The sequence below is a fragment of the Mastacembelus armatus genome, chromosome 6 (genome assembly GCF_900324485.2).
Source record: "Mastacembelus armatus chromosome 6, fMasArm1.2, whole genome shotgun sequence".
Lineage (NCBI taxonomy): Eukaryota > Metazoa > Chordata > Actinopteri > Synbranchiformes > Mastacembelidae > Mastacembelus > Mastacembelus armatus.
Genome location: NC_046638.1, coordinates 9,641,833 through 9,655,644, shown reverse-complemented (window position 1 = coordinate 9,655,644; position 13,812 = coordinate 9,641,833). Strand labels below are relative to the sequence as shown.

Here is a 13,812-nt window from a genome sequence, read left to right as displayed (position 1 = left end):
TTATTGACAGAATGTGTTAAAACACATTCAAAAGGTGGTATAAAAGGTAATTATACTAACATTTTATAAGAAGAGCGCTAACTGTGCAACCATGATTCAAGGCTGTAATTTACTGTACATTAAAAACATTTTTTTTCTTTTCAGTACAGCATAAAAATCCATGTTATGTTTCTATTTTCATAGCTACTGATTTGGGAAAGCTCCCTCCTGCATTATCATTGCTCTCAGGAGACAATCAGACATTTCAAAAATAAACTTTTCAAAACTGACAAAAACACCCTGGGTTGTTGTTTGACAACCATGCAGCAGTAAGTTTACCCTAAGGGTTCCGATTTTATTTAAAGCCCCAGGTGTGATACACCTTCATCCGCCTCCAGAGAAGCATGTAATCCTTCAATTAAAGTTTCAACAGGAAAAAGAGCAAAACGGCAGATATGAGCTTTTCACCTGACAAAAAAAAAAAAAATTACCCTGAATTTCAAGGAGTAATCATTTCCTCACGTTTATAAACAGACACACACTCACAGCTTGTTTAAGTCTCTCTCTTAAATTCCACTTAAATTGATGTTTACAGGTTTGTAACAGTAAATTTCACTCCCAATCAGTGAGCTCATCACTTGAGAGCAGCTTCAGACAGACCCCATTCAGATACCAAAGCCGGCACTCCCAGTGAGCATGCCCTTTGATGAGCTCTGGATGAAGACTGTGAGTCTCCCACTGAGAGTTGGTTGTTGAGGACAGGGTAGTGGGGTGAAGAGTATTTGTGTTTACATGTGTGTGTGTATGTGTCAGGGGGTTACTGTGTGGGTAAAGACACTGTGATTAAGTGATAGCTGTGATGAAGGGATTTATACTCAAGCAGTTATGATGGACAATAAAGTGCTTCTCCTCAGCTGGCTTATCCTTCAACAATTCTTGAGAGATCAAACCAAGGTCGGTACTGTGATGGAGTTTGTTACTGTGCTGCTCTCAGTCTCGTGCCATTAATTCCTAAAGGTCTGGATAAAGAGAGAAAGAGGAGGCTCACTTCTTTTGCAGGAGGTCCCTCTGTATCCAGGTGCACACACACATGTGCCGTCCTCTGGAGAGCAGGATCCTCCATTCTGACAGGAGCAGCTGACTGAACAGTTGGGTCCCCAGAAGCCTTGTGGGCACACATTATCACAATGGATTCCTGCAGGCGAATTACAATAACGAATATTCAGCGAATGCGCACTAAGAGGCAAAGACTGGTATGCTGAAATATTCTAAAGAGCCTGCCATCTGTGAAAACAAATCATCAAAGGACAGCATTCACAATGCCTGATCACAGCTGATCTGTGGAGGGTTATTCACCCAGCATGGAACCTCAATAGATTTTAACCCTGAATGAAGAAGCTGCAGTTTTTTTTTTTTTTTTTTTTAGTTCAGCCATCTTTTCAGACTCTGTTTCTCCTTTCCAAATGTATTTTATTTTTGATCTCACTAGCACTCCCTGTCAGTTGCACAGCGTTGATTAACAAGGTCTGGCCCCCAGAGGGGCTGAGCTTGTCTCCCATTCTCTTTCAGCAGAACTGAGGATAGCATACAGAGCCCATGGGAAGTACTCAGGCTACAAGAGCACAGTCTGGAAGTGTCACTTTTGGCCCTGCTCCAACCAACAAACGCAAGACACTGCATCCATATAGGGCTTTCGCTGTGCACATGAATGCATTAGCACATGCTTCTCACACCTTCAAAAAACGGAGATGTAAAATCAAATGTGCTGTACTGTACATACAAGTAGGTTCATTAAATAAATCACTGGAAAAATGCAAGTAATCGCACACACACACAGTCATATACTCTCATATAGGCACACAAGCTCTGCAACCTTTCAAGCATCAGTCTTTAGTTTGAAACTTCATTTGAAATTTCCTTTGAATGAGAATATCTGGGAATGGTGTGGTCATTAAAGCAGCATTAGTGCAGTACCTTTGAATTAAACCTGGACTAAACTCTGGAGACTAATGTTATACAGTATCCGCTGTGCCTTTGGGTTGGAATGGAGTAGAGGAAAAGGAAATGTTAGTGCTGATGAGGAGGGGGCATGGTGGCAGTGATTTAGTCAGAAGCCCAGTCATGGACATCAAAAGGAGGGAACGGCTTGTGCAAGTGTGTCTGAGGTTCTGCTAGGCCAGTCAGAAAAAAAAAAAACAGTAACTGCCTTTACTGTCAGAAAATGAATGCCGACAGAGCATCACACTTTTCAGTCTAATGGTGACAAACAGAGGGGCTTTGGATGCCTAGTGAGTGAGGGAGTGAGAAAAGCCAGAAGTGAAGTCTCTTCAAAGGAGGCTTTTCACTGAGAAGTGCCAGAGGTCCCACTATCCAATTTGTACAGAGTGAACAGAGCAAAGCAAACCTCTCTCTCCCTCTTTAACCCTCTTTCTCTCGCTGCATGTAAACGCATTCTCACATTACCTGCTCTATGACACGGACTAGAACTAGAATTCCTTCACAAATAAAAGGTGAGGTCCTATATAACATGGACTAGCATAAAGCCCCTGTATGAAGTGTCTACTCCCCAAGCACTCTTTTAAAGCTTTGTTGGCTGATGTCAGGCTTATGACAGTTCAGCAACAACTGCATGGGTCACATATGGCTTAGCCACTCACACACACACACACACACACACACACACAAACACACACACACACATATATATATATATATATATGAATATATAGACTTCTAGAATCATCTTGACAGTTTATGCAAACCTCACAATAAACAAACATCAAGTTGACAGCAAAGTAGGATGCCACACAAAAACTGGAGCTAGTATGGTCAGTGATATGACCATATCACTGACCATACTAGCACACTAGTGCTTATATCAAAAAATAGCTCCAGTGTAAATAGTGTTTTTTTTTTTCTTTTTCTGAACCCTGTGATGGATCCCACACTGTCCTCTCTCTAGGTGCTCCTTCCTTCAGAGAAACCTTTTTCAAGCCTCTACGATTCAAGTATGTATGTATGTGTGTTTGGCCCACTGGGCTGCCCTAGCCCTGCACCCCGGTGACTCAATTAAGGCTGACAGATGGTCCCGACCTGTGCAGGATTCAGAGCATGAGAGGCCCGTTTTGCCAGCTCCGTTCTTGCAGATAATAAAACCCACATTGTTTCCCAGAATAAATGCCCTAAGCTCAGGAGGCTGAATGGAGTTGGCTGCTGAGAACTCACAGGCTTGACCTTTCCTGCTGAATCTATTCCCTCCCTGACTGCACCTCTCCACCCAGGCTCAGAGACCAGGTCCACAGCTAGCCCCCTGTATTTGACATTCAGATGCGATGCTTCATTTTTCAGCATAATGATTGTCACCCTTGCAGTGACATTCACATTTTTCAACACCCAGCTCTTTCCCTGTAAGCAAATATGTGAAATGACAAGAAACAAAAAGCAGACATACAGTACATACATTTGAAACTGAGGTTCAGGTTCAGGGGGGAAATCAGAGTGAGGGAACCTATGGTAACTAAGAGTGGATTTTCTGATGGATGAATAAATATGTCAGTTTGATATTATAATAACCTGGAACTTTATATAATTAACAGGTCCCAAAATAAAAATAGCACACAGTGTGTATAAACTCATGAGAGCATTCTGGGGCAATGATTTGATTTAGTCTCCATATATTTATCTGGAGAGTCACTTTTGATGTTGTGTATAACCAATAATGGACACGATATAAGCATGATTGCATACTAATATCCACTGTGTCTGCCAAGATAATTAATTTAGAGCTCAATTCACATCAACATACACATACCCCACTGGCTCAGTGGCAAAACAAAGTGAACATTTAATTAACAAAACACTGTTTAGTCATTGTGTAAACATACTGTAGAACACAAACCATAACTGCCCCAGCATATTTTCCTGTTTTGGTGTGTAAGTATGCTTGACTAGCATTTGATGGAGCTTAGATATCAGGGGTTGTTTCTGCTCCTCTTGCTCTTATTTGAAAATGTAGTACTGACCTGTCCAGCCAGGGTAGCAGCGGCAGTAGCCACTCACTGGGTCACAGCCGTCAGCATGGCTACAGTCACAGCGCTCACGACACTCCAGCCCATAGGTGCCATCCTGACAACAATAAAAACCATAGAGTACCTTTAAATTGTTACACATTGGTACCATAAGACACTACAAGCTGCCGGGTCCTCTAAAAAGGTTCAACACCTAAAGGATTTTTTACAGCACTCTCTCAGTTGAAAAACAGACTTACAGGGCAGGACTCGTCACAGTGCTCTCCCCTCCACCCTGGAGAACAAGTGCAGATGCCATCTATAGGATCACATGCAGCTCCATTCTTACATAAGCATGTTTGATTACAACCCAGACCCCATGTACCACTGGAACAGAGGATGGAGCAGTCCACACCCTGCCAGCCTGTGGTGAGCAAGAACAGAGACACAACAAGACTCAACTATTTATACAAAGTTTTACAGCTACATATACATTTTTAAATAATTTCACCAAAGTTAATCATTTCAAAATAATGGTATAATACATTTGGTTTCAAATTTGGGTCTTGAACCCTCAAATTAAATGAGGACATAAAAGAAAAAACTATTTTGCATAGACAACTAATAACATTTGCACCTTTCTTGTAGCAACCCCAGCAGGTCAAAAGTGCTCAAGTCGAAATTTACTCAGTTTACTTGAATACTTTTTTATATTCTGATAAAGTTCTCTTACTAAATTGACATTCCCATCAAACTAATTAGTAAATATTAGCATGCTGAGCTGGTAAACCAAGATATATTAGCAATTAACTCACTGCACCATTATGCAGAAGTACAACCAAATAGAGATGCTGGCATGGCTGTAGACTCATGCTCAGAGACAGTGTTGTTGTAATTATTTTACAGAATCGCATTCCTTCATTGGATAGTTGAAACTACAGAAATGAAAGAACAATGGAAGAATTGGAAAGGATGAAGCATGGCATGCAATAAGTCCAGGTACACGGTTGGTGCCTTAACCTCAGGCACCAGCTGACAGCAGGCAAGAAGCAGGTTAGACAGATCACCAGTCTACCCAAGGGTTAACCCATAGACAAGAATAAACCGAATGAACAATATTGACGCTATGATGACATCAAATTTCCCCTAAAAATAATCCATAAAAATACCTTATATTATACTGATTTGCTAAAAAGAAAACTGAATGTAACAAGCAGAAGAAGGGACTGGGGTCTTATGGCAATACATAGTGTAAAAGAAAACAAGTGTTAGTCTCCAATATAATCTCCATTACACATTACAAGAGAAATCAGACCTTCATTATGTAAAGTTATTGTGGAAGCTGTTCATTTTGGTAAGAAGGGGTATACCCAGACTATCTACAGCCAAATTATTGGTAAATCGATCTTACAAAGCTAAGTAGTTGTTGTGAACCTCCATCATTTGTCTGTAACACTGTACCTTCCCTGCAGATACAGGAGCCATCAATGGGAGAGCAGGATGCATGATTATGGCAGGAGCAGGTGGACATGCAGCTTGGTCCATATAGACCAGGAGGACACACCGTTGCACAGTCCTCACCCTGTGGTTAAAAAAAAGAAATTGTAAAGTCATGAGACAAAGAATCAGCATGGTAATAAATGCTGACTCTGACACACCTAAAATAGGAATAAGAATATAAGAATATATGCTCCGTGAACGCAGACAGAAAGACAGGAAAGGTCCACTGCAATTGTCTAAAGCTAATTGAACTGTTGTTTGGACCAGTTATATCTACATACAGAATGAAGAGCTGAGTGGATTTATGATAACTGAAATTCAAGAGGCTGGTCCACACTTGATCACCCAAGCTATCTCCTCCTAACTTCCAATTATACACTCTATATATTCTGACAGCAGCTGCTGCCAGCTATGCATTGTTTTTTGCAACTCTCCTTCACTGCACTTCTGTACTGCTACTTTCTTTAGCTCTCTCCATGTCTCCCTTTAGGTTATTCTCTTGAGGGGTTTCCTGTTTAATCAGTGGAGAGCAGTGGACGCCCTGCACAAAAGGTGTATATCGTAAACCTTGTCGTGAAGCACTTTACTTGGCTGGTGGACTTGTGTATCAGCTTGTGGGTGTCTACAGCCTCCTCAGGCCAACAGTGGCTGTCAGTCAAGGGTGACTGTTTAGGGCTTTGGTCATATGAAACGGGTATAATGTTGGGTAAACATTAAAATCAAAAAAATAAATTCTGCAAGTGGATGGACAGTGTAACCTACTATTAGATAGTATGCCAATGGGAGATCAGCAGCTACTGTGTTGCAGTGTTTAAGTCTTTTACTGTGGTGTTAGGGTGAACTATCTGGTAAAAGACCTGGAGTACTCATTCCCTGTCCTCTGCAGCCTGCTGTCATTACAGTTTCTTTGCTTTAATGACTGAGCACAGACCAGCTCCACTAGTCTTGTACCAATCACAGCCAGTCTATGGATTCCCACACCTTCCCTTTCAAACTCTGCCTTGAGTGACAGGTGACACAATGATTTAGAGTTCCAATTAGTGACCCAGAGGAGTCTTGAGTGGTTCTTGCTTCACTCACCAAAGCACTGAGGGACTGCTGGCTGCTCACTGCTCTCATTATCATTTTAAACTCAGTTTAAACAGGAGGCAGGAAGAAACGAGCCAGTGGACGCCAGGGGCAGAACACACATCTTAAAACATCTCTCCTCCCCGTACACCACATAAAAGCGCCTGTCTGTGAATGAAATTTTTATCAATCAGTTGCAATAACCTTTGTTCTGCTGAAAATGACAGCTCCAAGACTGCTAACAATAGCAGTTCAGTTACAGTTGTTCAAAGTGTGGAGAGAAATTTGACCAGCCAGGAGGGTTAGAGGCGTAGGGGGTTCAGTCTTCAGAGTGCAGGCAATTTACTGGTGACTGGACTCATGGATAAGACGCCATGCAGCCACAAATGACCACATGGATTTTACTGCACCCATGGCTGCGTCGGATTCCACTTGGCTTCACCCTTATGGTGCAGATACCAGTGGTTGGTCTGCTCTCAAGAGAGGAAAGGCAGTGCTCTCATTAGTCGACTGATTCATATTCCTTCTGAGCTGCGAAGGATAGAAGTCTCTATGTGGAGAATCATTATTAATACACGGGCTGTCAGTCCATCGCACGAGAGCAGCAGGACCTTACGTAACTACATAGCCAATAGAGGCAGTAACTAAACCTGAGTCAGTGAGAGGCAGCCAGGTTCTCCTTGGCCAAAGAGCTGAATTCATATCTATTAGTATCTTTAAGTACCTGGAAAACATTATTTTTCCAGAAAGCCTCTTGCTGACACAACATTGATCAGCCTGATATCCACTGAGACTAGATGCAAATGGCACCGCTAATTACCAATCAGTCTCACTCCTTAACAGTTCATCTAACCGCTGGATGAGTGACTGCAGTTTAAAATTCATGCACCAAGACAGAAAATGAACCTCTGAAGTTTTTGATGAGGCTAAAAAGCCCTAAGAGAGAAAAGTGATTTGTTTTTACCACCTACAAAAGCAGAGTGGAATCCATTTGTATTGCTTTTGTATTTCACATACCACCATAACAAGAGAATCTGCGCAAACTATAGATATAGATGAGACACGTTACTGTCAGAACATGTTACAGATTGCAAGGACAATGCCTGAGTAGGTAACATGTAATCACTTTGTCCCAGTCAAAAAGAGCATGTCCAATTACTAGAGCTAAATCAAGCATGCAGTAGCTCAGTCTGCTCCAACACTTTGTTTGGTTTACCCCCCTATGGGACTCAAAACAAAAATGCAGCAGGGAGGCTTAGTCCTATCAGCTGTCCCCTGGGGACGTGACTTCACAAGCAATTATGGGCAGTGCCGTCATCAAACACAGTTTAAAAGGCCCACAGCAAGACAATGATCAGGTACCAAGCATATGGCCAAAAGTTACACACTTACACTTACTTACAGGTAAGAGCCACAGTCACAACTCTACCTTTCAAACAACCCATTTGTGTTGTTCGCACAGCTGCAGCTTTGGTAAAACTAACTGCCATGAGTGTCCCCTCCTATTTTTTTACACACACACACACACACCTCCATATGAGGCGCGTCTGTTCCCATCTGACTGCCTCCTTTTCTATCCAGCTTCTGCCCTCTAGGTCTGTTTAATGGATCTGGCAACCCTTCCCAGTAGCCGCCAAAGAGAACAGGTGGAGCAAATTAAGACACAGTCTGTGGCCTCGCTCTGTAGCTCAATTCACTACAGTGGCATGCTGTAAGACACAGGCAATTTCCACTGAAATGTAATGTTGGCGGAAATGTTCCCTCTCGATTTCTATTTCTCTGTAACTTCAGATTGCAAGACAAGAAACAGAATGGGAAAACTGATTGAAGTTACCTAACTAATTTGACAGTTGTAAAAGGGGACAATACAGCTGGACAAAAACCACTAAAACTAAACCATATATAGGTCAAAGTTTAAATTTTCTCCTAATTGGTCAAGAATATAGATCAAAGCTTGCTCTCTCTTTTCCCCCTCTGATACTAAAAGTTAAGGCATATCGAGTGCATTTATAAAATGCACATGACAGATTATTAATGTCTGCACAGGCTTGTACCAGAAAATGAACCATTTAGCAAGGAATTTCTTATGGTGCACATCCATAACACAGCAATAATAAAATGTCTCACCTTGCTTCTGCCTGTCTATGTACAAAAAGCTTCTAAAGTAAAACTGGGACCACTTCCAGAACATTATGACCACAGAGACACATTTTACATTTTACTGCAGCCACAAATAACATGAAATACAAATCAAAGCCACAGTACAACTTCACATGAAACTCATATATTAGAAGAATGAAGTATGTCAAAGCATGTGGAATTTCTTTACTCTTTCTAATCTTTTTGATCACAAAGGCATGATATTTTATGGATTGATGTTGGATTGGTTTCAAATGTTTTAAATCCTTCCTTTTCCTCTCTTTTTTCCCTCTTTGTCTTCCTTTTGGTTCAATACCTTTGAAACTTTCCTCTTTTTCCATGTTTCTTTTCTTTCTCCTTTCTATACTATTAATACTTTAATAATTGCTGATAATTGCATGCTGCCTGTCTCAGAATAGAATTATGAGACAAGTACCATAAAAATAACAATAACAAAAAGCATAATTTATCTAAAATAACCATGAAAAACTATGATGATAGCAGCCACTGACTTAAGTACAATTAAACAACACTGAAGGTACGTGACACTCACCATGAACCCAGGGGCACATATACAAGCCCCTGTGACAGGATGGCAGTCAGCTCCATTGGTACAGTGGCAAGGCAGCATGCATCCATCTCCATAGTATCCAGGAGGGCAGGTCTCATTACAGTAAAGCCCTGTCCATCCCGCAGAGCATGTGCATTCACCAGAAAGCGGGTGGCAGCTACAACGTAATGAGAAAAAGTGATGGGACAACAACAGGAAGAAAATGAGTGAGGCGAAGTTTCAGCGCTGAGAGTATCAACACTTCATTCCTGAGCAGGGTCAAAGTGTGAAGTCGGCATGAAGAGCAATTCATGCATCTATGTGTCTGTGCGCTAGTTTCAGATAAATGAGGTGTCCCTTTTATCCTTCGTTCTATAATGACTCCTACAGTCGGTGCCCAACTCCAGCCGGAATCAGAGCATTAACATTGCATTAACTATGAATGCTGTTGAGAAATTATAAATGAAGCAAAGGTCGCGATTAAAAGCTAACTGGATGACATGGCTAAGAGGTGTCCAGACTTCAAAATGAGCACTGGGTTAGAGCTAAGAGGAGGCAAAATTGAGTTGGAGAAGTCTTCATTCATTTGGCGCTACAGGAGGGCTTTGCTTCAGGGCTTGGTCAGAGTGAAGCTGCGTGTGGTCTTGCACTGATGTCTCACTTACCTCAACGTGTTGGTGGTATTACAAGGGCAGTACTTGTCACAGATAAGGCCATAGAGGCCTGGGGGACAGAACCTCTCTTGGCAATTAGGCCCTTTAAACCCTGTTTCACACAGGCAGGCTCCATTGATATGGTGACATTTGGCTCCATTCTGACACTCACACTTCTGGTTACACTGCGAACCAAAGGTGCCCACAGGACAGTCGTCCTGACACCTGGGAAAGATAACAGAGCAATCACAATGCCTTTAAATTAGTGTTTTAAAAATGTCAAGTACATTCAAAAAATAGTCATGACAGTAAGCATGGAGCTCAGATCGGGGAAAAAGGTTAAAGAAGCTGTGTACATTGAAAATTTGGAGATGAAACTATTAATAAAGTTAATAGTAAATAAATTAGTCAATCAACACACTTTAAAAAAATCTTTACGAGTGAGTGAAAATATGAAATATATATTTTGGACAGATGGCAACGGTGAAGGTTTATTAGTAAGTGTTTGAAATTATGGCTCATTATGGTTCATTTTGAACTAAACCTTTTAGACACCAGTAAAGTAACCAATGAAATTCATTATTTATTATTGTTTAAATAATGAATGTTTTATTTGAGATTTTTTTTTTTTTTAAATCCAAGAGTGACAAAATTTCACAGGAAAGCCCTAAAAGCAGCTCCTGCTGTCAGCAGTCAGGACTCCTGTTTCTCTACAGGAGCTGGACATGACTTAGTAATCATCATTAACCACTGAAATTAAAATTACTGAGGAATTTCTCCACATGAAGCACTGAAGTAGATCAGAAAATTGATTTTTTTTTTCTTCACTTAAATATACTGACTTAACTATCCAGTCCTAGTGGAGTATCAATCTCAAGAGTCTAACAAAGCTATTACAAATAGCTCAATTACATTATAAAATGGGCGAGTTATGTTTCATGTTTAAATTACCCCAGCTTTAGTTTTATCAGGGGACAAAGGTATTATTATACTAGACAGGAGAGGGTGGGGGATAACACAATCTCAGATTATTCCTGGCAGGTTAATTCACCTGCCACTGACAAAATGAATGAGGGCAATTTTGCAAAATAATAAAGTAAAGGAAAGGTCTGGTCGAGGAAGTGTTTCCATCCAAGAGACAATTGCTTTAGCTGAACTAATAAACTCAGGCTGCTCTGGGCTGCTCTGGCAGGCATTGGGAACTAAAAAGATCTGTGGATTTCAATGAGACCTTAATATAGGCCCATTACTTATAATTAATGAGCAGAATCCAAACAGCATGTAGCCCATGGTGAGATCAATGGACAAACTGGGTGTGGAGGAGGATGAAGGTTGAAGACATGAAACCTTGCGGGCCAGTATGAAGTACGAGATTAATTAAATATATACATCCCTATTAAAAGCTTCAAATCCACCTTCAGATGGACTAATGGGCATTTATGCATGCTTATTTCTCTTCAGCGTGAGATTATTCTAACATTTTCTTTCTCTTTTGAGAGAACAGCCAGGTTTGTACCTTATTTGAAAGTCAACAAAGAGAATAGGTCAATCACTGACTGTTTATTGTGTACCTGTCAGGATGAAACTGTCTTTTTGCATTAAATACCAGTATCAATAAATTATGCCATCGTCAGACCTATTTTCAAAGTAGGAGTACAGGCAGAGTACTTTAAAAAAGCCTTGCCTGCATAATAATTCTTTCATACCTGGGTCCACTAAAACCAGCTGCACACTGGCACTGTCCTGTGATGTGGTCACACAGTCCGCTGTTACGACAGGAGCAGTCCTTGCTGCAGTTAATGCCGTACTTGCCCAGAGGGCAGGGCTGGGCACAAACTGCACCCTGAACATGAGCCAACAAAAAAAAACAAAAAAAAAAACACATCGTCAAAAGTGACACACCCAGGACCAAACTCAAACTTTATTATAGTTTAGATACTGTTTGTTTTTCTGTTTATGTAATATTTTGTAATATTATACAGCACAAGATTTTTACCTGATAAAGTGGTCATTACTGACCTCCATTCAGACAACAGCATTAGATTATTTTAATTACCCTGGATAAACAATTATCATTACTGTATAAATATATGTTTTATTTCACGCAGATTTACATACCATACCATGGTGGAGATCTGTCAGCTGTTAGAGTTTTTATTAAAGTGGTTGTACTTTTAAGATTTCTTGGTATTCTAGGTTAGTTTGTGCATGGTAACAAATCAAAGAGCAAAAAAGCTTTAGTGCATGAATGGATTATTTTAACATTTAGAAAACTGTTTGTAGAAAAAGATTTGTTGTAGAAAACATTTTTATCTGGTTATTTCAGACACAATAACCTTCTCAATAGAATTTTCAGAAATGACATCAAATCACAATATGTAAAAACTGTAATTAACTGAAATGATTCATATTGTGAGTATTGCTCAAACAATTTTTAAGGGAAACTGATTTTTTTTTTCTTTCTTGTCTTTACTTGATAATTTGACAGTAGACACAGGTGCAGTATGTGTGGAGAGAGCAGGGAGGATGACATGCAACAAAAGTCCTCAGCTAGAATAAATGTAACTTTGCCTTAACCCACTAGTCCACAAGGATTTTCCAACAGTTAAACTTTATATTTGACTGTGGGTGTCCATGTTTAGTTCAATGTTCAATCATCACCACTACTGTAGTAGTTTCCCGGATTCTCTCAATATTATATGTGCTCGACATGTCCCTCCTTTGCCTGTGACCTACCGTCCACCCAGCGGGGCAGGAACAGTCTCCAGTGATGTGGTGGCATGTTCCTCCATTCTGACAGGGGCAGCGCTGCTCACAATGAGGCCCATGACTTCCAGAGGGACAACGCAGTCCACAGCTGTCACCACAGTCAAGAGTCAAATTTCAAGACAAAGAACAAACAGACAATCAACAAAATGGCACAACAATTTTTTCATAGACACCGCAGAGTAAGTGACAGAGAAGTAAATATGCTACTGGTACTCACAAAGCCCCTGTGTACCCTGGTGCACAGATGCACTCTCCTGTCTCGTGGTTGCAGGTGGCACCATTGAGACACTGGCAGGGTAGTTGGCATGCCTTGCCATAGTAACCACGCTCACAGAGCTCTTCACAACGCCATCCCTGGTACCCATCAGTGCAGACACAGGCACCTGTGATGGGGTTACACTTAGCCCCATTTTGGCACTGGCACCGATTACTGCAATGAGGTCCCCAGTAGTCATTCTCACAGCCTGCGGGCACAGAGAGAAGTGGCATCAGACGTGGCAGAGTAACAAAACAAAAGACAATATGCACCATCATTAAAAGCTTTTTGAAAATATGTCAATTAAAGCAAGCAAACAAAGCAATAGTATTCATGTATAATTTTGAATCATGAATATGTTTCAGGGAATTACTCCTCCCTGCTAATTATTTGTTATCTTTGTAGTATGAAACCTACTTTCTTAGAGTGCCATAATAAAAAACCTATTTGATATCTTTTACACTACTGTATTTACTGTCTTGGTGCAGGAGTGTATCCAATCATGAGCAAAAAGCAGAGGAGCATCTTCCACAGGTTGCTATTCATCACGGAGTACCCACTGAGTCACACATTTCACTCACAGTTCTGGACACAGGAAGACAGGGATAACATGCCATCTCCACACACAGAAAGGACCTGAGCCAGAAATCAAATGAGACTGTTTGTGTGACCACTGAGCCTCTGTTTCACACTTCAAAGCACTGCTCCAGTATGTGTAGTATGAGCTTATGTAAGACAAGTATAAAGCCAGCAACAGTGCAGAGCTAAATTCATATTTCCTGTCTATATCAGCATTTCAAAACATTAATCCTGTTGGTATCCCAGACAAGTGACACAATAAGGCTTCTGGCTAAAAAAAAATCACAGCATAGAGAGTTTACAAACATGGCT

The 13,812-nt window shown here is 40.8% G+C and overlaps 1 protein-coding gene across 1 annotated transcript in view; it reads right to left on the bottom strand.

Moving 5' to 3' along the window:
- megf11 (multiple EGF-like-domains 11) overlaps positions 1 to 13,812 on the bottom strand; it is a 45,608-nt gene that overhangs the window by 7,617 nt on the left and 24,179 nt on the right. Inside the window, exons 6-14 of the mRNA XM_026311557.1 lie at positions 12,883 to 13,129; positions 12,633 to 12,753; positions 11,603 to 11,739; positions 9,909 to 10,121; positions 9,247 to 9,421; positions 5,448 to 5,568; positions 4,247 to 4,410; positions 4,002 to 4,104; positions 1,028 to 1,174 (exon numbers count right to left, since the gene is read on the bottom strand). Of these exons, the coding sequence (XP_026167342.1) occupies positions 1,028 to 1,174; positions 4,002 to 4,104; positions 4,247 to 4,410; positions 5,448 to 5,568; positions 9,247 to 9,421; positions 9,909 to 10,121; positions 11,603 to 11,739; positions 12,633 to 12,753; positions 12,883 to 13,129 (1,428 nt within the window). The remainder of the gene's footprint in view (positions 1 to 1,027; positions 1,175 to 4,001; positions 4,105 to 4,246; positions 4,411 to 5,447; positions 5,569 to 9,246; positions 9,422 to 9,908; positions 10,122 to 11,602; positions 11,740 to 12,632; positions 12,754 to 12,882; positions 13,130 to 13,812) is intronic.